The sequence below is a fragment of the Pundamilia nyererei genome, unplaced genomic scaffold, assembly GCF_000239375.1.
Source record: "Pundamilia nyererei isolate P.nyererei 1_Seehausen unplaced genomic scaffold, PunNye1.0 scaffold00137, whole genome shotgun sequence".
Taxonomy (NCBI): Eukaryota; Metazoa; Chordata; class Actinopteri; order Cichliformes; family Cichlidae; genus Pundamilia; species Pundamilia nyererei.
Window position 1 is genome coordinate 673582 of NW_005187538.1, and position 25941 is coordinate 699522.

The 25941-nt window shown below is 40.0% G+C and overlaps 1 protein-coding gene across 5 annotated transcripts in view; it reads right to left on the reverse strand.

The window, feature by feature from the left end:
* The window catches only part of myo9aa (myosin IXAa), a 95773-nt gene that overhangs the window by 33688 nt on the left and 36144 nt on the right, over positions 1-25941 (reverse strand). For all 5 annotated transcript variants that reach the window (XM_005743969.2, XM_005743967.2, XM_005743968.2 and 2 more), the window contains exons 3-11: positions 12841-12935; positions 12676-12738; positions 11118-11217; positions 8621-8674; positions 5579-5676; positions 5179-5305; positions 4576-4665; positions 1597-1713; positions 1352-1486 (exon numbers count right to left, since the gene is read on the reverse strand). In XM_005743969.2, the coding sequence (XP_005744026.1) occupies positions 1352-1486; positions 1597-1713; positions 4576-4665; positions 5179-5305; positions 5579-5676; positions 8621-8674; positions 11118-11217; positions 12676-12738; positions 12841-12935 (879 nt within the window). The remainder of the gene's footprint in view (positions 1-1351; positions 1487-1596; positions 1714-4575; positions 4666-5178; positions 5306-5578; positions 5677-8620; positions 8675-11117; positions 11218-12675; positions 12739-12840; positions 12936-25941) is intronic.

A 25941-nucleotide genomic window follows, 5' to 3' on the forward strand; every position in this document is an offset into this window, starting at 1 on the left:
CTATATAAATCCAATCCATTATTATTATTATAATACAGTCATTGCCACAGATATAATCTGGTATACCAGGTGTTGGAAGGTAGAGTAAAGCTGAGCAATGGCTGTAATGTGCCAATCCATGCACAGGCTACATCCATCCATCCATCCATATTTTTTTATTATTTTTTTTCATTCCCCCCTCCCCCAAACATGTTCAAACCCAAATAAGATATTAAATTGTTCCAGTTCTTACATTTCTTTAGGAAATGGAAGAAAGGGGGAACGGATGGCATCAAAACAATAAAGGAAATCCAGAAGGACAGCCAGAGAAATATCCAAGCAACACCAAAAAAAAAAAAAACCCTACATAAGCTATTTAACCACAAAATACTACTTTTCCAGAATGAAACACAAACACCGAGGTTGAGGCTCTCAGGCTGGAATTAAAGGCAACTGATTTTCCTTGAGATTTGAGGGTTCATGCAGTAACCAGTAGCACAGGAAGCACTGTGGGATTATGAGAAATAACAAACACGGAACGCTGTCTCAGAGTCTTATTAAAAAGAAGTCACATATTATAAGACAGTGATGTTAAGCATGCCTAAAAAAATATGAACTTCTCAAACACACCAAAGAGGCTGACCCCAGAATTATTACTGAAATATTCAGCCTCCTCTCATGGGGCTCTCAAAGCTGATGCTGGGAGTAATGTTGCAAGCAGGCTACGTGAAATCACGCACACTTGGCGACATGTTGATCCTTTAAAAATCTTTCGAACATTTGCTTTTGGGTCACCGAATAAGCCATCAGCAAAAAAACAACCAACCATTTAATCTAACCTAACATCCAAAGTGTTTGAAGCCCCCCTTTACACATTTTTTTAGAGGATGACTGCTAAAACAATTATGACACAGAGGTGGTTTGTGAACAACTGCCTTTGCGCAAAACAGTAATGACTAGATACAAAGACCTTCATGTGGTGTATTTCATGGTTTCATGGTTTTCGAGCAGCCCCAGCCTCTCAAAACATGTCAGGGCAGGCAGCTGATCCTGTCAATCTCAGGGTAAACACACTATTTAACTTACAGGTAAACCTTACAGATCTCAACTTTAAAAAGGCCTTTGAAGTTAATCAGCTCGCTTAAGAAAACATACATCCTCACTTGTGGTGGTCACAGGTTGGGGTGACGTTCATCTTTCTTAGCCCTGTTGGACTAAGTGTTGAAGAACGTCTTGTGGTGTATGTGCACTTCCTTGTAAATGGCCACAATCAGAACTTAGTTGGACAGATAGAACAAAACGTACACAGCAGCTTAAAAGTTTAAGGATAGGGAAAGATGCGTGTCCTGCTTCGGTTTAACAAAAGACTCACCTGTTCAAGTTTGAAGATGTGCTGATTAAAGTAATGCTGGAGACGTTCGTTGGCAAAGTTGATGCAGAACTGTTCAAAGCTGTTGTTCTCGTAGTCTTCAAAACCGAATATGTCAAGGACTCCAATGGACAAGATCTGAAGAAGACACCAGCAGAAACAAATAAAAACTGAATCTGTAATAAGAGTCATTATTGTTTTGAAGAACGACTACACTCATGCGCTTTTAATATTCTCTGTCATCTTACCTTGGTGGTTTCCATCAGGTCTTTGATGTTGAGCAGAGCGTGGTTGATCCTGAAGACAATCCAGTCAAACAGAGCACTGTACAGAGACTTGGCCATGGAGTCTCTCACTGTACCAGCCTAAAGGCAAACATACACCATCACTGTAATCTCTCAGTCAACACCATTAAGAAGTGGAAAGCAGGAGCACCAGTTTCTATGTGCATGCAGTCCTTAAAAAGAGATGACAGTCAAGTTTTATTAAAAGTGAAGAAGAGGCGGTTTTTACTGGTAATTTGCATTAACTGTACTCATTTGATCCAAGTTGTTGGAGACCACGTTTCATATTTGTTCTCATGCAGTTTTGCCTGTTCTGTCTTCACAGCAATTACAGTATTCCTCAGTATTTCCCCCCAAACTCAGTGTGCCACACATCTGTTTTACACATTAGAGTTTGGCCTCGAATACCTCCCCTCTTAACACTGCACTTATTGTACAGGCCCAGGAGAATAAAATGAAAGAAGGTCTTTAAATACAGAAAATAAAGCTGATTTGTAATGGTCAAAATGTAAAATGGCCCTGTATGAACTGTGAATCAGCATGTGGAGATGTGGTTGTATGTGGTTCTACTTTAAAAATCAACCACTTATACTTTGACCTGAGCGTAAATCACATTCCTGCAGTCCTATCACACACACTTTTATTCTGAATTTTTGATGGAAAATATAAAACTGGATATCCTAAGATGGAAAAAGCAGATACCAAGGAGAGAAGAGACAGTGCTCCTATCCAAACACGTCTGACATCTCAACCAAAACATGTTGGTAGACTGCGCTGTGCAACAGCAGGGCGTTGCAGAGTCATTATAAATGTCATCAGAGAGGATTACACTCATCAGTTGCGCTCTGATCTGTCAACTTGTGATAGATGGAGGTGCAGAAGTTCAGCTTTAAAGTCAAGGCCCAACAGAAATATCAGCTGTTTCAAGCCAAGCATGGACTCCATATATTTTTGACCTCACTGCTGGCAATACCAACATGATATTCAGGCAACAAGCATGAAATATTTGGATGAAAAACTAGTAATATTTTGATGTCACAGTTCCAATCACAATACTGGGGATTTAAAAGCTTGGATTGACTGACAGAGTGATCTATTTTGTGTCTTCTTTCATAAAAGACAGGATTTTTGTGCAAAAGCTTCCTTGTCAAATTATGAAGAAAAACTTTTTAATTCCTGTATCTGCTGGAAAGACTTGACCTCACTGCAGCAAAGAAGAGCCGCAGAAAACAACCCACTGAGTGGCTACCCCAACGCAAGAATCACAGGTTTCTAAACAGTTAAGCAGGATATTTTTAACATCCTCAGACAAAATATGTCTTCTATGTGTCAGGAGAGCCTATTGGGATCCTTGTACGTACCATAGTCTAATAACCCAGAAGCTTTTCATCATTTAGAGGAAGCGGGGTTTAAAACATTCACTTGTCTCATAAGTCTGACCAAATGGAGAAAACTCAGTACAGAAACACTCAGACTTCTTTGAGGTTTTCAACTGTCTGACTTCAGTTAACAGGCAATGGGACTGTTGAGACTGTTAGAGCAATATTTACTCAAAGACCACCCAGTGTGCTACCACAACAATCACTGTTTGTTCATATAAAATGACTCCTAAATATCCAGAGGGCCATTATGAGGTTGTTGCTGTTTTGGTGGGAATGTACAGCACAACACAGCACAGCACCGTCTTTTTGGAGAGTCTGTGGTAAAATACTGCTGAGACTGCTGCAGAAAATCTGTGCCGTAAAAAAACAAAACAAAAATTTTTACTCAAGTCACAGCCTGTGTGTGCAAGATCTGACATCAGCAAAGTATGAAATACTGAAGGCATCGTGATCATTTTTAAAGTCTATGTGCATTACAGCATATATAACAAAAAAAAAAAAAAAAAAGTATCGGGGGCTCTTTACACCCTGTATTCGTGTTGCTCCCTCGTCTCTTTCAGATGGCTCGCATCTGCAGACCATGATGTGTTTGTTTTCAGAGAGAGGAGGTCCCATGAAAACTCTAGAGGGACTTGAAATGCTTTCCCTTCCCTCTAAACAGACTGAAGGACTTTGTGCATGTGGGTTTGTGTAAGTGCGCGCTGCTGTGACTCAGAGCCCTCACTTGACGCCACTAAACGAAGAAGCTGCGGAGAATCAAGAGTGAGCAGGAGGAGATCCGGTACTTGTGCGTGCTTTTCTGTAAACACAGCCAGGTCACACTGAAGAGCCACAACTGCAGTGCCATTGTGTTCGGGCCGGATGTGAAAACACTCCAAAAACTACTTATACCTATGCGCCTTCAAATCTGGCATCATACTAACTACATTGGTACGAATGCCAGAAAAAGCCAATCAAAACACACTGTAAATATTAATTGCCTACTAATTCACAACACATCAATCATGAGCCTGTGTTTACTTTTGTTCTGTGCTTCACACAAAGAGAATTTCAGACATGCAGCAACTGATCTCTACGATCGCTTGAAAAATGACCAAAAGTTCCACTCTGTTCCTGTCTCAGACTTCCTGCTCTCTACTATTTGACGTGGCTTCCGTTAAAAATAGACTGTGCATATTTTTAGTAAGGCGCAGACCCGCTGAAATGCGGTGGTGGAATCACAAGAATTGTGGCCGCAATCAACTCTGGAATGCAACGCGGCTGCCCACTGCACGATTCGGGCCTTCATTTGCCATCAGCATTAGCCCACCTACCTAAAGCAAGACAGCTCACACATCTGAACATGTTCAAAAGAGCCCATGTCACGAAGACAAAGGAACAGGCAGAAATCTGTGATGTGCAACAACCGAACGGGCTTCAAGTTGGCAGAAACATCTGCATTCCTGCTGCTCAGAGTAGGTAGATGTTATTGTGGATGACTTATTAAGATTTAGTCGCACATTTTGATTTGCAGCTTTATTTATTTACTGTTTGAGAAGCTGCAAAGCAGCTCCAGTCTCACCTCAGCCAGCTTGTAGGGAACGATCAGCTTCTCTCCCACAGTAACCGTCTTCCGCGTTGTCAAGGCTTCAAACAGCATCTCTTCTTTTACCTAGAGATGATGGTGAGACACAAGTGTTCGCTCATTCAAAAGAAAGCTGAAACCCTTTTCAAGCTGCCCTTCACACCTGATTACGTTTAAAGTAACCGAAAATGTGCTTTTGTGTGTGTCTGTATGTGTATTAATATCTTTGTGGTGACCAGAAATTGGAAGTTTACTATACTTGTGGGGACCAACAACCCTTATGGGACCCAAAATCCCAGTCCTCACAAGTTTGAAGGCATTTTTCAGACTCAAAATGTGGTTTTAGTGTCATGGTTACGATTAGGTTATGGTTAGGTTTAGGGTAAGCAGATAGGGAAAGCATTATGTCAATGAGATGTCCCCACAAAGATATGAATACACGCTTGTGTGTGTGTGTGTGTGTGTGTGTGTGTGTGTGTGTGTGTGTGTGTCTTTATCCTGGCTTGAACAAATAGGAAGTGTATTTAGCAGTTTAAAATCATCAGCCTTTCACAATCTAGACATATAATATGTAGAAATATATTTAGCATTGCCATCTACCTGCAGCAGTTCTGACACAACAGGTAGCACCTCTGGGTTAACAATGTCTATCTGGTCGTCCCTGTAAGGTTTCTTCTTGTAGCGGATGTTACCCAGGTGAAGGATGGCCGACAGCAGAGAGAAGATCCTAAACAACAGTTAGAGAGCATTCATGGGACACTGCAGTGGAAGTATATCATCTCAATCAGCGGAATCCATTGATTTTATTAGTAAAAGTTGGACTGAAAAATTACTTTACAGTACTGGTAGTGATGGTGGGAGCTGTGGTGGCCTGCAAAGCTATCATTTATAGTATAAAACAAAAGTAGGGGCGAGTGCAGTTAGATGAAACACTGCTGAACTGGACTGTATAAATAGGCGATACCATAGGTAAATAATGGTTTCTGTGTCTGTCACTCACTGCTTGCGTGTGGCAGGAAGAAAGCCCACCATCTCCATGGCCAGCTGAAGCCTCTCAAAGTCATGCTTCAGGTCCTCTCCTTCTACATTGAAGCAGTCCTGCAGAAAAAAAAATAAAAAAGTTTTTAGATGTTATCAGGCCTGCGGAGGCTGTTACAACACAGTGACCGGGGAAGCCAAAAGGGCTAATGACAAGCTACTCTGAGGTTTAGAAGGACTGCTGACATATGCGGTGCCTTAATGTTTTCAAGGTTTACAGACTGTCTAGCAAATACACTTTAAAAAGTTTTTTGTTTTAATTTACATTGTACTTAAAATAAATTTAAAACAAAAAACAGAAATATTGCCTAAAGCAGACAAATTACTGAAATAAGCTATCATTAAGAAGCTTGGGGTCAAAGAAATCTGCAAAACTTGAGCCTAATGTGCAGAGTGTCTAGTGAACAGTGGCGTGTGCAGGTTCTGCTTATGTAGTGGAAAATCTGCTTTGGCACTCCACTTTAAACCAATCCACAAAAAATTTGGCAAGCAGTGAAGCCGACAGGAAGAGCAGTTTATGGATGAGCCTGTTCTTGAGAATGGATGATCAGCTAAACTAGTAGAGTAAATATAGTGACTGCAATGTTTTGACTGTCATAACAAGACTAAAGTCATGACGCGATTGAAAAATATATTAAATACAAGAAATATTCTATTCAGCAGCTATATGAATACTAGCAGGAGTATACTTTTAGATCATTCTGGATCTAGATTGGTTGTTTACAAGAGCGTTCCTAGAAACATATGCTTTGATGTTTCTACATAAGTACACAGTACTTCACTGAACTACATACACCCACCATAAAGTGAGCTCTGCTCTTTCCTTTATAGGCCCATTCCACTATGGCTGCAATAATTATCGCAAACTGTGCCTCAGAAACACAAACACTCCAAACACTGAGACTCATGCTTGCACCAGTGTGCCGCCTCCTCGCTTCCTTCTCTCTTCCTTTACAGCAGAAATTTACACTGACCCATTAAAAGCTCTGGTGTTACATTTCCACGTCAGCAAAACCTACATTATGTGAACGTTGCTTGTTCAAACTTGAAGTTCTTTTCAATGAAAGAAGTCAGTGTAGTAAAAAGGTGTCTAAAGATTCCAGATGTCATAAAAGATGTCAGTCAAAATACGGATCACCGCTTGTCTACTCACAGTGCAGTCTGGGTATATTTATAGCATTTCTCCTCAGTAGTGTCAAGAACCACAAACCTATATTATCAGCATTATACAACAACTTGCATTGAATTTTGTAATATTTTGCAATATTACCGGATTAATGAACTGCAGCTAAAAACTTAAGCTTTCCATTGACTTCTATTCATGTCAATGGAAAGGATAAAAGCATTTCTAATCACTATAAATGCTTTAATACACTCACAAAAACACGCAGTACCCCCAAAAAAGACACAAGGAATCCCAACAGTAATGAGAGAAGACCTTTTGATCGTTGACATTCTTCAATCCAGTGTTTCCCATGTTTCAGAGGTGAGGTCACACATCAAAGTTATGAGTAGGGATGGGTACCGGAATGATGGCACCGGTTCTGACATAAACGGTAGTAACCAGGCCGAAAAGCAGCGCACATTTCGGTGCTTTATTATTTATTATCCTGAGCTGTGATACACTTTAGATTCTAGCCAATCATTTTACGTTTCCGAGGATAGTAGGCGGGTCCAGGTACGTACGTTCTTTTAGAGCAGAGCTACAGATTAAAATGCTCAAGGCAAAACGGTCAAAGTCTGGCTGTACTTCACAGCAAAATATGCAAACTCAGCAGCCTGCAACAAGTGCTTTAAGCTGATACTGTGATACTGTCAAAGGAGGTAATACCTCGAATCTGATGAAACACCTGGCGACGCATAGCGTTTTTGTTAAAAGCCGAGAAATGCGCCGTATTTGATAGCTTGCTGCGAGACCTCACACTGTGCACATCTACTGTGGGGGTGGTGCCTGTTATCGGACCCGGAGTTAGCAACATCCCCAAAAACCCGAAGAGGAGAGTCCTGGTCCCTAGCCCTGCCAGTGTAGCAGAAATGATGACGGATGATGATGGCAGCAGCAGCCGTTCTTCTCTGCGTGAGTAGCTTAATGCTGTTCGTGTGTAATTTACGTTGAGGAGGCTAACCACGTTATTACATTAATGCATCTAAGGTGAACTAGCAAACACTGTCGTGGATACATGCGGCTGTCTTCTTGTTTGATGGCAGGTACTCCCTTCACCCTGGCCAAAAAGGCTAAAATGACCAAAGAAAAAGTGGAAAACAATTAAACATGAGAGGTTTTGGACAAAGTTTGTGTTTTTTCCATTGTTTAAGCACTGCTTCCAGCCATGAGTGATACCATATATGACCCATAGCTGCAGAAAAGGCTAACATTGTTATCTTTTTACAAAAAAAAAAAAACAACAGCTAAACATGAGAGGTTTTTGGACAAAGTATGTGTTCTCCATTCTTTAAGCACCGATTTGAGCACCGTTTAAGCACCGGCACAGTTTCAAAAGTACCGGTTTGGCACCGGTATCGGATGAAACCTAAACGATACCCATCCCTAGTTATGAGTGTGTTAAAAGTTTTTGATGATACAAATTGTCTGAACACAAGATTACTCGGGGATTTCTGTAGTGTATGGAGGACAGCAAATTCAAACGAGTGCTGCAGGAAATACTGTACCGGTCAACGATCAAAAAGAAAAAAAATTAGAGCAACACAGGCAGCTACAGTGGCCAGGATATGAGTAGACATACCACCAGAACTCAGAAGGAGTACAACAGGGGAAAGCAAAAACAAATAAATGCTCCCCAAACCAAACCAGGATATATCCAAAAAGCAACAAAATAAGCAAGGGAATCATAGGAACGGGTGGGTGGAGGGGTGGAGGAGGTGTGCAACTGTGCAGATGAAGTGCAGCTTCAGCTGCGAGTGCTCAGGTGACACAAAATCTACCGGCTGAGGTTTCTGCAACACGTGCAGACACACGGACAGTTAACACACAGCTGATACTGACCGGCTCACTCTCACAGTAACTCTCCCAATGACGTTGGTGGCTTGTCTTTGACATCTGGAAATGACCAGTTTACAGGAGGCAAGATCAAGGTTAGAGAGCAGCATTCCAATGACAACACACACTATACTGGTCAAACATGAGCGCAGATTTAAGAGGGACTAATGACAACGAAGACGTGCTGTTAAGATACAGGCTGTTCATTACAGTCTCAAACATCGACGATTCAAAGTCAAACACTTTTAAGCATATAAGCTGATGACAGAGACAAAGAAAACACACTCAGACACTACCACATAAAAACTTTATGGTTGAACACATTAAGACATGAAAGCAGGAGGAAATAAGAGGTCCAGACATGCAGCACACAAAAATATTTACCAGAATGAATTGTTGGCTTTCCTTCAACTTTAAATACCTTTTTATGACTCATTTTTTACCTCCTGAGATAAGAACTGATTTCTACTAATGTAGAACTGAATTCTTGCAAGCCATCCAAACCCTAGATTTTATTGTTGTCAAATGTTAAAACATAATTCTTCATTATCCGTGTCCTAAATGAGACATTTGGTATTAATGGGACCAGGTGCTACAGTTTTGATATTGAAATATTTTCTTTTCTTCCTTCTTGAGTTTAGGAACTGGACTACTGAGCCATGCTGCAGACTGTGGTTTTGTATTGTTGTGCTGAAATAAGCAAGGGCTTCACTGAAAAAGAACAGTCTGAATGGCAGCATATGTTGCTCAACAACCTTTATAAATCATTCAGCATTTATAGCACTTTGCTGATGTTCAAGCTACCCCCACGCCATTATGGATGCTGGCTTTTAAACTGTGTGCTGATAACAGCCTGGATGGTTCCCTTCATTTCAGCTTAAATTTTGATTTGTAAGAAAAATCTTTTCTTTCAGACCATCTTAAATAAGCTTAGAAATACTGCTGCCTTCTCTCTATGTAGTTTCTTTGCATGCTGAAGTTTTCTCAGTGTTACCCTTGGTACAGAGACTACGAAATTCTCTGAATGTTTTAATGATATTATGCACGGCAGATTATAAAATCTTCAAATTTTTTGCAATTTTTCAGTGAGCAAAGTTAAACTTCAACTTGTTCACGTCAATTACTTGTGGTTTTTTTTTTGGGGGGGGGGGTTTTTTGGGTTTTTTTTTTAAAAACAGGGTTGTTGATGAGGTATGAAACTCAACTTGCAGACACACTGTTGCAGAAAACAAACCCCAGGCAGCAATTTACAACCACAGATTTATGTAGATTAAAGTAATTACTGCATTTCCAGATTGTGAGCAGGCACTGCTGCAAAAACGCAGGATTCGCAGTAGAGTACCAGATTCCCATTATTTCATGCAACATCTGCTATCTGCTCATCTGTGCATTCTGGAATTTTTCAGCATATAATCAACGAGCCTCAGTGAGGGTGTCCTTAAGTGCACCTCCTTGGGGAACTTTGTTTCTTTTAGCTGCGGTACAACATGATGCTGCACGATGTTACTCTGGAAGAAAATAATATTAAGGGCATCAATCTTTTTCCTGTTTTTCTTTTTCTTTTTTTTAGAATATATATTGTGTACACTGCTTTGTGACTGTGTGTGAAAGTTACTTCATAAATAAATTTCAGTTTCTTCTTATACGCACACAAACACATGCACATAGTAAAAACTTGATTCCTTGTGTGAACACTGAAATCCATGCAAGAGCTCTAGCTAGGGAGTTATAATTTACATTTATATTATAATATATTCACATGTGGTTCCCAGAATAGAAGAGAAGGGCAAAATACAAGGGCATGAACAGAATGTGTGTGTGTGTGTGGGGGTGTACGAGCGCACGCATGTTTGCATGTGCACATCAGTGGCTGGGAGGAATGGGAGGAATGGGAGGAATTCCCTGCTCTCTTCTGCGTAGGCATGAGGACTTTGGAGGAGGGGAGGTCGCTGGTCGTCTGAATGTCAAGCTCAGAAACGGAGACACTTTAAATTTTACAAAACATAAACATTTCATATGCAGACTGACTATTTCTGTGTTTGTTGTGGCTTTATTTCATAGTTATGTGAAACCCGTTTTCCTTTAGGACAACAGAGCAACAGAGATGGGGGACGAATACCATTCGGTGTGTGTTTTTGTCAGCAGAAGTGAAGCAGTGAGGTTGCCTCACTGCATGAACAAAAAAAAAAAGTGTAAATAAAGACGGAAGTGAAGACAAACCTACTATACAGTACGTGCAGCTATGCCTACAAGAAGTCAAAATGAAAAAAACAAATTAACACGCTGTGTCTGTCCCTGAAACAGCTGAACATTTTAGATAGTGTGTATGTGAAGGACAGCAGTGCAGCACGTGTCAAAAAACTATTTTCCCCTGTGTCATTATTTCACACATGCTGACGACATTTACAATGTTACAGATAAATGAAAACTGTAACAAATATCACATTACATGGCACGGCTAGTGTAAGATCAAGTCTGCAGTGCCTGATGCTAAAGGTCCCACCTGACTGAGGTAATGGTATTCTTCAGGCTTCTTGAGGTGAAAGGCTTTCCTCTCTTCTTCACTTGCTCCTGCCAGCAGGTAGTAAAACACATGGTAGTTTCTAAAAAACAAAGAAACAAAAAATTATTACATTGTAACTCAATTAGTTCAAACTTTACAGTGTTTTTTTAAATTATAAAAACACATCTGTTTCTGGAAATGGTTAAGAAGTTTATCTCCATCGACAACGTTCCTAATCTTATGTTCTTTCCACTGAGATGGATATTATCCCCCATGTACCAAAACAGCTTAATCATCTATGCCCCCCCCAAAAAAGCCCTATGCTTTTAGCAGCCGATCAGTTACTGTATTAATCATCACCATGAACATGCTCATTTTAGCAAACTGACTGAGTGGGATGCAGGACTTTATTTTGAGTGCAGTGAGCACAGCAAACTCCTGACATCCAGCAATACAGTATACAGTGCTTTCCATGTTATTTTGGAAACAGGCTTGTTATGTTCAGCAGGCTAGAATGTCAGCATGGTAATTTTAGCATTGTTAGTATTCAAAACTGGAGCAACTATAGAGAGGGGTTTCAAATTTCATCTTACAGGTTTCGTTTCATGTGGTGTGAAAACTGACAAGTTGACTAATAATAATAATAATAATGTATAGTTTATTGATCCCTGTGGGGAAATTACTTGTTTTTCTCTGCATTTGATCCATTCACTCAGTGAAGCAGTGGGCAGCCACTAAGCAGGCGCCCGGGGAGCAGTGTGTAGGGACGGTACCTTGCTCAGGGGTACCTCAGGGTAGCAGTTTAGTGGATTCGAACCCCCGACCTTCTGATCATGGGGTGACCACTCTACCTACTGAGCTATACTGACTTCTTGGTGATCCACATTCTACAGAAAACCATCTTGCTAAACTACTTGTGAAACCGATGTCTTGGAGTGGGATCAAATTATTGACTGAAAAACAACCACGACATCTCACTTCCATCAGATTATTTATCTGCGTGTGCATTCGGTTTCTGACAGAGTCGGGCTGAAGTGGAAAGGTTAGAGAGAAAAGGTTTGCTGTTTGACTAAGATTCTCTTTAAATGCACACTTCAAAAGTTTTTATGGACCTTAAATCCATCTCAGAGGTAGCTAGCAAAAGGGGCCGACTGTGCACTCCACCAATATTACTGCTGAGCCCACTAATTAATTTTTATCGTCTATTTAAACGTTGGCATCTTCAACAGACATTCTGATACCAGCTTTTTTGTGAAATATATGCAGCTTTAAGAAAAACTCACTTTTTTGTGTTATAACACTCAATTTGCAAGATTGGATTAAAATGAGTATTAATAGGTTTTGTTGAAATGTTACAAATATAGTACAATAAAAGCTCGCTGGCCTTACTGCTAATTACTGATTTTTTTACACAAGCTTATCATCTTTGATTTGGTGCATGCATGTTTTGTATTAAATGTACGTCACAGCAACCCAGCCCAGTCCTGCTCACCAAATGTATTTCTGCTGTTCATATGAGGGCTTTTGATAAGAATCTGCATTTCTGAGATGCGCTCACCGTTCATTGTGCTCTTGATAGACCAGTCTTGACTTCTCCAAGAGGTATTTCTCCACGTAAGCTCTGTTTAAAAAAAAAAAAAAAAAGTACAAGAAAAGTGGTTGACTTTAACATTATTTCTTATTTTATTTGGACATTAGTAAGAATTAGGTTCTGGGCTCTTACCCTCTCACAGTGCCGCTCTCCTGGTAGTTCACCTGAATGAACTTCCCAAAGCGACTGGAGTTGTTGTTATGTGCTGTCTTTGCATTCCCAAATGCCTATAGAGGAAAAGAGGAACATGTGGTAAGATGTAAACGAATTAATGACAAAGGCTACATATTGCATACAGCATCTTGCACAAGGGTCACTGAGACCAAGTACAGAGTCCACTTTAAGGTGTGGATAATTTGTTTATGGATCAAGAACGCAGAGCGTCTGGCAGGAGGCCAAACATCGTCTTGAGACACTGTCCGTCTGATGCCACAGAGGAAGCTTTTGCTCTCACATAGTTTCTAACAGCATTGGTCCGAGACTGATTAATAACATGTTTTTAGGATCTATTAAAGCCAGCGGTAGACAAATTGCCAGAGTGAGGATGAAGGAGCTATGGCCAGCAGTCCTGATGGGGCGGGGAAAAAAAGCTCCTCAGTGAGTAATGGGATCCATGTGGCTGTGTGGAACATGTGTAGCGTTTGTGCTTTAATAAGACAGTCCAGTATTTCCCCTCACAGCTCTGTTTATGTTGTATGGCTGCCTGAAGGGGAAGTCGTTTTTCGCCCTATGTAAGCCCTATAGTTATTTGTAGCTCTACCACAAGTAAACAAATTCCTCAGTGAATCACTTAGAGCTGTCCCGAGCTCTCCGTCTGTGAAACGGGAAAACACCCCTCCCTTACCCCACCCTTTGCCCACGCCACTTTCTAACTTCCCAAACATGCAAGGAGACAGCTAACGCCAAGCTAATGTGCAAAATTACTTGGCTTCAGGCTAATCGTAATCCACAAATTTAAGAGCTTCATCCATCACAAAATTTCTCCTGCATTTGAAAAATATGTTGTTTTGGTCCAGGGTAGGCCATCGTGTTACCAATAAGGCTGTTGCTATGCAATACAGATGGAAACTTCAGGGCACAACTACCTTTTCCAGTCGTAAACAACCAACACGGCAAAGCATCACAAGGTGAGGTGGTGAGGTTTTTCTAGTCACGGCTCCTTGAGAAATGAGTCAGTGACAATTAATTTACGGCATGCAGTTTCCTCCAGGAACAATGCACACAAGGTGTACTAGCTGAAGTTAAATCATTTTGGTACATATACTGCAGAGACAGATAATTCAGTCCAGATAAACTGAACATCTCTTAATCAGACCAACACTTTCTGTCTAAAAGTATCTAAAGGTTAGGCTCTGTCCCACTGAAGTTTACGAACAACAACCCATTTAGATGCTTTTGAGAATCGTGGTGATAGAGAACTTAGTTGGCCTCTATTACCGGCTGACACTGGCTCAAACCTCTGGATCAAAGCTACAAACTTGCCTCTCGTCTGTGACTCATAAGGCAGAAAAAAATCATTAAAAAGGCAGACACAGTGGAAAAACATTTAACTCCACTGTCTGGACAAAGAAACGAGCAAACGGGGTCAAACTAAACAGTGACTGTATCACTCCGCATCCCAGAATGTGGATTTCGAAATGTGACGCCTTCCAGAGGAGCTGGCATGTTGTTCACCACTTTGTCTGTCTCTGAACTGGCTAACCTGCCTGCTTCAGGAACTCCAGGTCAGACGAGGACAGACTAACATCACTCAGCGCTCCGGAGTAGTACAAGCTTCCTACTGGAAAGTAGATAGCCAATAAAAACCGAACCCAAAAGCACTCGTGCTGCTTTCAGAGTGAGCAGACAGGTCAGGTATTGCACCTTTCAGTGCTTTTTTTGTGTTGAGCTGGCAGGAAGTAGGATGTGGAAAAACTAAAAACACTGAAAAATATTTCAGGCACTGTGTGTTCATCCACCTGGTCTATGTAAAAGAAAAGACGAATATCGTTGAAGACGACATTTTTACAACCTAAAGATTTTAGTCTTTCTAAACTTGGCTAGCTCCATATCAACGGTAATAAAACACAAATCTCCCAGCAGAAGAGATGAGTTATAATTGACCTCCAGGGAAGGAGTTTCTCACCGTGGACATTAAGTTCCAATGTATAAACGCAAAATAGAGTGAATAAGTCATCAGTAAGAGCCAGCTATCATTAAATCACTGTGCTACTTCCAAACATTTCAATTTCTAAGAATACATTACCATAAATATTTGTCACAATAGGCTTACATAATCACAAGAATTTCCTGAGTTACAGCAGCAGCAAACAGCAATCTACAGTAACATGCCAACAGAGAAAATCCATCTGTATAATAATCAGGGTGTAAACAGTTTTTCTCCCTAACAGACACCAATGTAAATTAGCAACAAGACAAATTCTGGTTTCAGAAACTTGGTCTCAAATGCAAATATTTTACTGCACTCTTGCGCTTTCCACCTACACAAACAGCCCACAATAATGCAAATATGTTCTCCAACCTTCTCGTATGGGAGGTGTCAACAGTTATTCTTGGAAATCCAAGTCAGTAACTTAAGCTCAAGAGGGCAGGAAGGCAAGCTGAGGTAACAAGGGCTGAAACCAAATAAACAATAACAAGCATATAATACGTAAAAGATTTATAGCGCAGAGTGGTTTTTTCTGGGTAGCTCTTTTTTTCCTTCCACTTCCACGGCTCAAAGATGCATCATGACTAAAGCTGTTTGTACAGACATGATTCGCACTGTTTCAGTGACTCCGCTAAGTCAACAACATTATTCTTGGCTTCAGACCATAAACTGAGCCAAAGGCAGCCCAATGACAGACTTGAGATGGTGCCAGTGTGTTCTGGGTGTAATGTGTCCAAATACAGGCTCGGTCAAAGTCATTACGGGGAGCACAGACAGGGAGGATGCCACAGGGATGATGTTATGCTTTAGTAAGTAAAGCACAAACACTCTACAGAATTTAACTATGAGGAAACCATTTAAATGAAGTCTCTTAAACTGTGTCTTTAAAATTCATTTACTTTCTATTGCTGGAACTCAGTATTTGGTTGGTGACTATTTGTGTAGTGTAGAAACCAATGGTAATTTCGATTTACCACAATTCTCTAATGAACCCAGCTGATATAGGATTTTTAAGACAGATGACGATACCGATATTTGGCGATTTGAAAATCCGATATTCTGATAGAAGATTGATATAAACGTTGATACCAGTAGACTAGCAAATAGCTACCGATAACTTAGTTGGGATCTAACTCATTGCCATTTGAAATATATTAATAACTGAAGCCTTTTCACTCACTATCCGTAGACTTGATGCAAACATTCCAGACTTGATTGTGTAGGTAAGCCTAATTTCCATTTCGCACCCATTCCTTTCTCAAGCAATGCCATACACTCATCATGTCAATCACTTTCCTCAAACGTAGTTTAACTCAGTACCTCCCTGATGTTTTTGCAGTAGTTCCCATAATCTCTGGTCACCACACCTAAGCTTTAAGTTTCCAGTGGTTCCTGTTTCCTACTTCTAATATATCAAATGTCCTGTCATGTTGATTGATATTTTGACACCAAAAATTCATGCACTCTCACTTGCAGTATTGTACTACTATAACATTTTTCCACCCCAACACCAGTGTGGATTTTTAATAACTTGTAAAAAAAAAACAAAAAACCCTCCTGTCAGACCTAAAATTATATTGTAGTGTATCCCTAAATAATGTAGATGAGCTATAAGGCTATTCTTTCCAGTATTTTTAAAAAGGCTCATGAATCGGATTAATTTCATTTCTATTTCAATATCCACTATAGCAAAGTACCCAATACTATTTTTGTCAAAAAAAACCATTCAACTTAACATAATGAGGATGATTTCATTGGCTGCTTCTTGAGGAGAGGAGAGGATGTAGAGTCTGTAGAGAAAGTTGGAAGTAATTTGAATGAATGGAGGGGGTCACGCTAGCTTCTCAGATAGAGTAGAGACAAAAGAGTGCTTCATTTGACTCACAAAGGGATTATCTTTTAGCAAGTCAACAACTGCTTAGGGGCTACAAGTACATTTCCACACTGGATTGTGTTTAGAGGTCATGTGACAGCATGGCCCCAAAATACACAGAGCCGCTCTTTGTCTGAATTTCAAAGTGCCTCAATCAAATGGGCAATGGCATGAAAAGAGCATTCTTCTGTCGTACTACAAATTCATTTAGGGACATGTCACCAAATGTTCTGCATTCCTTCTTTTCCAGCAGCTACAGAGAAAATAACTCAGTGTTCTCTGTGAGTCAGTGTAGTATTGCTCATTCATCCTGTGCAGATTCATATCCTTTTCGGACCTTACTACCAGGCCAACTCATCAACCACACTATGTGGACAGGATGTAAACATGAAGTGAAAGAGCAGCTGACTTGACCCAGTGTGTGTGGGCAGATAAAGCTCTCCAGAGACCAATTCATAATCATGAACCTTGCAGTCTCACACCTAAAGCTTTGCTGGGCACAGCGGACTGTGGCCACAGCGGCTGTTTAACCACAGGGGAGATCTGCAGCCACCAGCTAAGTGAAAGCACGGTGGGATGTGGGTACTGGCAGCGGCTGCAACTGTCAAAACAATGTGCAAAAAAGTGTTTGAGGTAGGATGTGTACAGGTTTAACTGTCACCGTAAAACCTTTAAAGGGCTTTTCACCTCTGTGTAATAAAGAAAATAAATGTGCATGACCGTACATAAAGGAGCGATGGATAGTATGAGTGAACAAGAATAAAAACTTGTTTGGATACTTGTCACCTCAGGCAGTATAAAGGGAGTTGAGCTAAACGCTAACATCCGCATACTAAAAAGTTCAGAGTGTTGATGCTAGCAAGCTGTGGTTTAATAGCTGCAGTTACCCCCTATTCAGCACCTGACCGAGGCTGCTGTAATCCTCCTTCATTTTAATCTAATACTGTCTTTTTGCTTGGGTGGTGCAGGATACTTCACATCTATATGGTCAGATTTGTTTCCAGACTGTGGGCTCAATGCGGCCTCAGTAGCATTTACAGACAATGTGTTTATTTACTACTGCAATATGAATATGTTTTGACTGGCAAGAGGTTTATGTTTACAAAGCTTTATCTTCTAGTCAAATGATCACCTTAATCAATTGAAAACATTTTTGATACATTTTTTAATCATTTGATGGCTTTATTATTTTTTTACTGTCTGTACTGTCTGCATTGCAAAGACTTGGTTACTTGTCTTTGGATTTTTTGGACTGAACATTTCTGGAGTTGAAAATGATGTAATGTGATGTCGTCAACTTGGAAAAAATTATAGTGGACGAAGTGATTTATCACCACTTTGAGATATTTTATACACCTAATCATTCATTGCCCAGTCAAGAAAATGAGTGTCCAATTAATCAGTAATGAACAGACTTCTTTTTAGTTGCAAAAATAATGTATTAATTTTGTACAGAACAATCAGAAACCTTTTGTTTGGTCTTCTCCTATAAGGGAGCTTTTTATAACATTCCTCTGGATCCTACTATCACATACTACGTGTTCCATAAATCCCCACAATTACAAACACCCACAGGAGCAAATCTGATGGTCTACTGAAATGAGCAATATAGATGTGAAGATTGGCAGGTTGTGCAACTCAAGCTTGAATTGACTGCCAGAATTCCAGCAGTTGTTTGCTTGCGTTTTTTGAAAACTTTGCTATCTCAGACAATTTCAGCTTCACATTTAGTTGAAACTGGAGTCTTATCAGTTTATCCTGACTAACTCTGTGTCCCACCCTTTGGTAACAACTTGTAGTTTTTATGCAAAAGGTCGATGATTATCACAAGTCGACCTATAGGTTAAAAACAAGGAACGTCAGACTGTGATCAAGTATTTGCGTAACATTTGCAAAGGGCCACTGGTTCTGGGATGTTTTTCCAGCTTGGAAAAATAAGATGATCAGTATTACATTTAAAATTCAGTGCAAAATTGACACATTTTTACCACATAAACATATCTTCTTACAGTATAACTACAATGATTAGTGTGTTTCGGTCACATGTTCCACAGTAACTGAACCGAAGAGGCAAAGCAAACGCGAAGAAATTATGTTTACTTTGTCGGGTGGCCAAATTCTTTCATTCAATCAACAGTGAGGTAACCTTATAAATCATGTTTCACAGTATGAAGGACTGGGTCACTGGGTGGATAACACATTTCCACTGTATTAAATGAACCAAAGCAGCAGTTCACAAAGTGGGAGTGACATCCTAAGAAATCAAGGGTGTTACGAGATTTGTCATTTCACCTTTTTCAAATTGTGAAATACTGTTTAAGCATAATATTGAGAAATGTGACATTTCAATCACCAATATGCCATAAAAAGTATCACTATCGATGGGTGAGCTGGTTTTAAAGCAATAGTTTGACAACATTTGGGGACATACGTGGGCAGAGAGCCTTACTGGAAAACCCACATTTTTACAGATAATATCAAACAAACATGTAACATTTTAATCGGTGCCCTTCAGATCTGCATGATGGCAGATTTGGCAAAAATTCCCAAGCGCTCCCCCCCCCTATGTTTTCCCCTTTCTTTCAAGCCAAGTGGAGGAGGGGGGAAGTTAAGCAGCAAAGGGATAGAATGAGCGCAGGGGCCTTTGCAGTGATGCAGACACTTTACAGGTCTGTTGTAATGAAAATAAAGATGTTGTTCTACTGGTCAATCTACATTCCCACCCTATCTATGACCAGAAGCTGTGGGTGAGCGAAAGAATGAGATCACAGATAAAACTAGTGGTCCAATCTGCACGGCAAATATCCTTGGGCAAGATACTAACCCCAAGTTGCTCTCCGATGCATCCATTGGAGTATGAATGTGTGTGAATGCTGGAAAGAAAGTATTTGCAAAAAAACTGGGGGGAAAGTGCTCAGGTGGAGTAGAAAAGCACTACATACTGTATATATACACACATTGAAAGGGGTATGTTGGTCAGCAAATTTAGATGCCTGATCCACTTCGTAGGTGAGGTGTTTTAGGCATGTCCAACTGAGAAGAGGGCCCAGGATATACCCAGGACATGGTCTCTCGGATAGCTTGGAGGGCAGCAAAACCAGCACATTATAGGAACTGCAGTCTGTGTATTCTTTAAGCTACACTGACCAGCTGCTTGCTTCAGCTTTACATTTTATGGACAGACATGAATTATATCACCTTTTGCGATAAAGCAGTATAAAGTATAAAGTCAGAGAAAACGCAGTGGCCTTTTGATCATAACAATGCATGACTGAAGTATTTGGCTCAATCAGAAACTCCTGTATTACTAAGAAGGAAGTGCACATTAGTCACAGCGATGGAGATGAAAGGCAGGCGTAATAGAAAAATAATCATTGCTCTCCAGGACACCTCTGTTATTACAGTCATCTCTCATAAAACATAAACTTCTCTCAATCAGAGAAGATGAGTCAAGGGGAAAAATGGGATCCTTTAGACAGAAGCAAATCATAAACTCTACTGAAACTTGAAATTACAAATTCATTTCCCTTGCTGTTCCATAAGTTGTAGACTGGTGTATCCTCGGGTTGTGTAAGCAAGCAATTCTCCCTTATTTCACGGTTTTTGGAAAATGAGACCCCAAACAAAAATTCAGGAAATTGGGTGGATCGAACAATAACAAGCAGGATATGCACAAGCTAATGTATCCAATTCCCATGCAGAGAGCATGCAAAGATTTAAGGCCAGACTTTGTGATTCACATTTAACCTAAAGAGAAGACACGGAAATGTGCGATAAAACCCTATGTGTGTATATTGATAGAGCTGCCAACACAGCCTGAAAAAAGTTTTAGTTGCTGCTTCAATGGAAGGCTCGTGCAAAGAAAAACATGACAATCTGAGTATACAAAACCCATCAACACGCTGAGGTCTAAAGTTCAGTGTCAAACCATACCAGATCTATTTTCTTCCTAGTCATGACCTTAAGAAAATGCTTCAGTGGGTGGCAGCCTGTTTACTAGTTTTCTTCAGCAGAGAGTCGGCACAGAGATCTGCCAAGTCATTCCTTATCTGCAATAAAGACGTTTTTGTGTGTTTGTGTGTGTGTGGTCAGCTTCCTCTGACTGGCTTCCTCTGGCATCTCACCCCCACTTTATTTGTGTTTCTACAGATTTCACTTACTCCTCCACTTTCTCTCACACACCATGAAAACAAACAAACAGGCAAACATATACAACAAGCAACAGCAGACGTTCTGTTTCACTTTTGTACACCAGTGGTTATAATTACAATATTGCTATAGTGGACGGTTCGATGGGGGACAGAAAACCGAACAACCACAACGAAAACACAATGAAATGTCCAGAGCACAACAAACTAAACAGGAAGAGGATGAGACAGAGAGCAGACAAAACACCTCAGAGAACAACTTATTCAAAACAATAACAGCAGTCAATGAATTCTCCATTTTCACTGCTGGCACATCTGTGGAAGGGCTCAGAAGCGAAAACTACAATACACAAAACAAAACCAAAAAACTCAGGACTGCAAGCATTTCATTTATCTTAGGATTTTAAAACAAAACATCAAAAATGATGCACTGTCAAAGTGCCTTAAACACATTTGATTATCCAAATGGGTTTAGTGACTAAACTGCCAAATCCCCTCTTAGCTAGCCCAAAGCAAACTAATGAATGTAGCATCGCTATATGAGACTTCATACTGCAATGTGTTTCCAACCAACGGAGTTACTGAAGACCATTAACAAATAAGATACAGGATTGAAAAGCAGCAGCCTCCTTTGTGATTATGTGTAATTATAATTACACAAATTATTATTTGTGTGTCCCAAAATTGGATCAACAGAGGCGATGAATGAAGGTTTTCAGAAAAAAAAAAAAAAAATCACCTTTTTTAATTTATAAACATAGGAATGTGGTGTATTGTTTTTAAAATCCTGTCTGACTAAAAAAATAAAAATGGTGATGGTTGAAATGTTTGGTCAATTTATCTATGATGTATCCATGTAATCACTTAAAAGGTTTTGATGAGATGTATTCTAGATGCACGTTTGCAAACACAGAAAACGATGATAAATGTCTGCCTTTCTGTATTCTTCCAAAAACAAGTTCAGCCACATTCTTCTGCAGTGTAACTAAACGCCTCAACTTACAGTCCTTTGTGGTGTGAGGTCACCATCTGCTGCGAATGGCTTGTTTTTCCTGTAAATCGCAGGTTCCTTTCAAACACTGTTACAAAAGCATAAACAGTTTCATGTCATTAAAAACAAAAAAATCCTTGAATTTTTGGGCTTGCGTTACATGAGCGTTCTCAATTTTCATTAGAAAAGAGTTAAATGTGGAAGTACAAGCCACACGAGTGACTTTCCTAAAACTTAAAATGGCCACAAAGGATGGAAGAACCAACGGGACCAGGAAGCTTCTTGTTTCAGCACCAACGTTACTGGAACATTCGTTGGTAAACAATAGTGCAGTGGGGGGGGGGAGACAAAAAGGAATCTCATGAAGTTTAAAGGAACTTTTCAGCTCACTTGTGAACTATGGGGAAACAAGTCCTCAATCAAGATAACACCTACAGTGTGGACGTACACTCAAGATAATTAGGAAAGCAAACTGGTGTTTTCCATTCATGCCACGTAGTTAGTGAATATGAAATGAGTAAGTAGTCATGTCAGATCATATCAGCTTAAGGTGGAAACAACTTAATTAGAAAACCAGGAAACAAATTTCCAACGCTTGGTTCATCTATAGAAAACTCAGCAGTAGCTTAGTGAAACTGCAAGCTGTTAAACACCGACCAGCTTGAAAACATGCAGTATCAAGAGTGCTTAATTCAGAAACTGACACCAACTTGGTCCTGCTGGGTTTCTACTGAACTGTCCATGAGTTTGAGCATTCACTTGTCTCCGTATTAGTCACCAGGGCAAGTCCGAGCAGATTAATGTATTTAAACACCTCACTTATCACACGCAAATGCTCTGAAAGACACCCTAAAATCAAAGCATTATTTAGCTGTGATGACTTAGTTATGTGGCTTCATAAATCAAAAACATATACTTAACAAGAAGTGTCCAAATAATGTGACCAAGAACAAAAAACATTTATGACCTTCTCTTCACAGAAAATCAAAAGTATGACTCGCCTTCCAAGAAGTTGAATTTTCCACAGTGCGCACTTAAGTAGATCAAGACCACAAGTTTGTTTAAAACGATTTAAAATAAATCTTTACAAAAGGGAAGAGTAAAAACATGACGGTCTAAAATTAAACACACAGGATAGCTTCGCCATTAGCTTTAAGTAGCCCTTTAGGCTTTCTGCAGTGTTGATTTTTACAGAAGTAGAAGGAGCTGATGTCCGATAGTCACGAAGTGCCGTCATTCCTTCCACTCAGCCCACAGATTTAGCTCAGAACTCTGAGTCACTCCACCAACATATAGAGGAACAAAACCCGATTGTTGAGTCAAATATCAGACTGACCACCGCACCCACTACAATCATGATATTCATAAAGAGTCTGAAAAGAAATTAGCCAAGAAATCTCTAAGATGACTATTCTAGCAGCTAGACCTGAAAGGCCAGCACATTAATTTGTACTCTTGTGTCATCTGTTTAAGCAAAATACCCAAAAGTCAAATGTGTTTGATTCTTCAGTCATTTTCATCTCTGTCTTGCCTCTCTGATATGAAGGAGCAGCAACTGCTTCACCTATGTGCACTAAATGAGGCAAAGCAAAGCTAGCAAGCTAGATTTTTATAAGGAGAAGCGCTCTTGTAAAGGTGTTCACTGAGTTTACCATCTGCAAGACATTTCATGTGGACAAACGTGGAACAGGGCCGACTGGACCACAAGGTCCCCATCACTTGCAGTGACATGCACTCACATATAGAGTTGCACTTGGACAGAAACAGACCTCAGCTTGAAGCTCTGCCAGCACACTGCAGCAGACTGGGTGTGGGCTCCACAGAAGAAACTTCAATCAATACATCCCAATGTCCTGCTGATACCCAGACAATGGAGAATCAGTGCTGTCAAGCCAGCAACCTGGATGCTCAATCTATAAGCTAATATTAGTAGAACAATTACCACAACACAATTTATAAGTTAGAGGCACTTATACAAGTTAAATGCTGCATCACAAATTAAACATAATGAGTTTATTATAATGGATGCAAATAACCTCGGGTTCAAGTACGGCTGTTGACAGAAAGGGGATGCATTCGTCAATTTCACACAAAGCTTTTTTTAAGGTATGAATCCAGAAAATGGGATTTATGCAGACAAGCAGATGAGTCTCTATAAGAAGCGTTTCACTGACTGCATCGCTGCTCTTGGCTAACATAACATATCATCTCAAATCCACGTAACTAAGCCTGAATGACTTTATTTCTGACCCAATACTAAGATTTTGAATGCAACACAGTGAATGTCTTATTCTGTAAATTCAAACCAGTTCAGATTCCAGCATCAGTGCTTACTTTGTGGAAACATACCCTCTAAAACATGATTCAAGCTTTCATGCCTAACATTTGTCTGAGCTCCAAACTTTACTAAATGGAGCCTGTTAATTTGGTGACATTCCAGTCCGTGTTTTGCTTTGATGATGGCAAGAAGGTTGAGTGACCCGAGTCAATTTGCCTGCCTGTAAAGAATGTATTTGACAAGCATTAAGCAAATGTGCTCAGCCATTAGGAAAACAGGCCTATCTTTTAGAGCAAACACAAATTCCCACTCACTCCAGAAGCCTGTGTCAATATACATTTTGCGAGTGGCAGCAGGCTGCTTGGACAACCCACTGCAGCATCTGAGGCAGCAGGTCACACTACCTGCTTCCCACTGTGTAACACTGCAGGAGTATTGTCAAATAAATATGCTTAATTTATGATGAAAAGCAAAATGAGCAACTGTAAAGTAAAAAAACAAGCAATAACACATTATTTATGACACACTTAGCATTTTAAAACTGGTCTCAACAGACCTAAACAGGCTAAATCTGAGTTATTGTGGGATAACTGGTAAAAGAACATATTTTCTTATGGACAGAAAGGTTAAGCTAAATAAATTTGTATTCATTTACAGAACTAAGCTTTGGGCAAAATACTTGCAAACTGCAGTAGTTACCGACATGAAATCAGTGAAAATTAAAGTCGAAATCACTATTTGACTGGTCTGCCATTTATAGCCATCTATAGACATCCAAAATATGACAAAGTAATGAAGCCAAAAAAAAGTATTTAAGGATCTATTTTGATCATCAGTTTTACAGACGGAGTAATGCCAAAGAAATTGAATGGAGTAAAAACTGAAACAGAGTGAAATAGTAGCTGGTTAAAATTGTATTTCTGTTCGGTAATTGAGTAAATACAGTAAATACTTCCAGCTATACGTAAGCACATGTTAACTCTTAACCCCTTGAAAGCCGCATAGGAGTTCCTGACATATTTCAGGCTGTGTTTGCATCAGACGTTGGTGAGGGTGATCTACACAGTTCCCCCTCTGAAAAACCCAGAAACCATTCTAATGGTGGTCAAAACACTTTCTTTACTGATATCTAATGAGCTGTCAAAACTCTTCATTAAGGCTCAAGACAAATGTTGTCTTTAGGGGGCTGGGGGTGGTGGTGTCAGGTGATAAATAAAGTTTATCATCATGGTTTCCAAAGAGGGAGAGTGAAACAAAGAGAAGATGGGCTGAACAATACAATTTAGCACAATAGTAGGTCAAAGCAAAGGCATCTCCATATAAAACCTCCCACGCTTTGTTCTGTACACTCACATACTTCAGTGTTTTGTTTGTGGCTTTGTCTCTTGGTGTGGAGGTGTGCCATGAGGGATCACAGCGTGGCTTTATGGACTGGTGACAGAATTCTGGGGTAGCAGAACAGCCTTAATCCAGCTCTTTACACTGTTACTGTGTGCATTTGAGTATTTGCGTACAGGCAGGTACATCAACATTCAGAGCCCATTGGTGGAACACAATGAGTGAGAAAGAGAGCCCATAAAAATTAAGACAAACCATACCAAAAATCCTCAGTAAAACATTCTACTTTAAATGTTACACGTCACGCTATGGTGCATTGTGACAATCTAAAGTTTTTTGTTGCCTTCATGAAGAACAACTGCAGAACTGCAGCAGCAAACAGGGATGTTAATAAACTTCAGTAACCCACAATTTATTTTTAATAATTTCCTATGAGCAAAACTGCTCTCTGAGCTG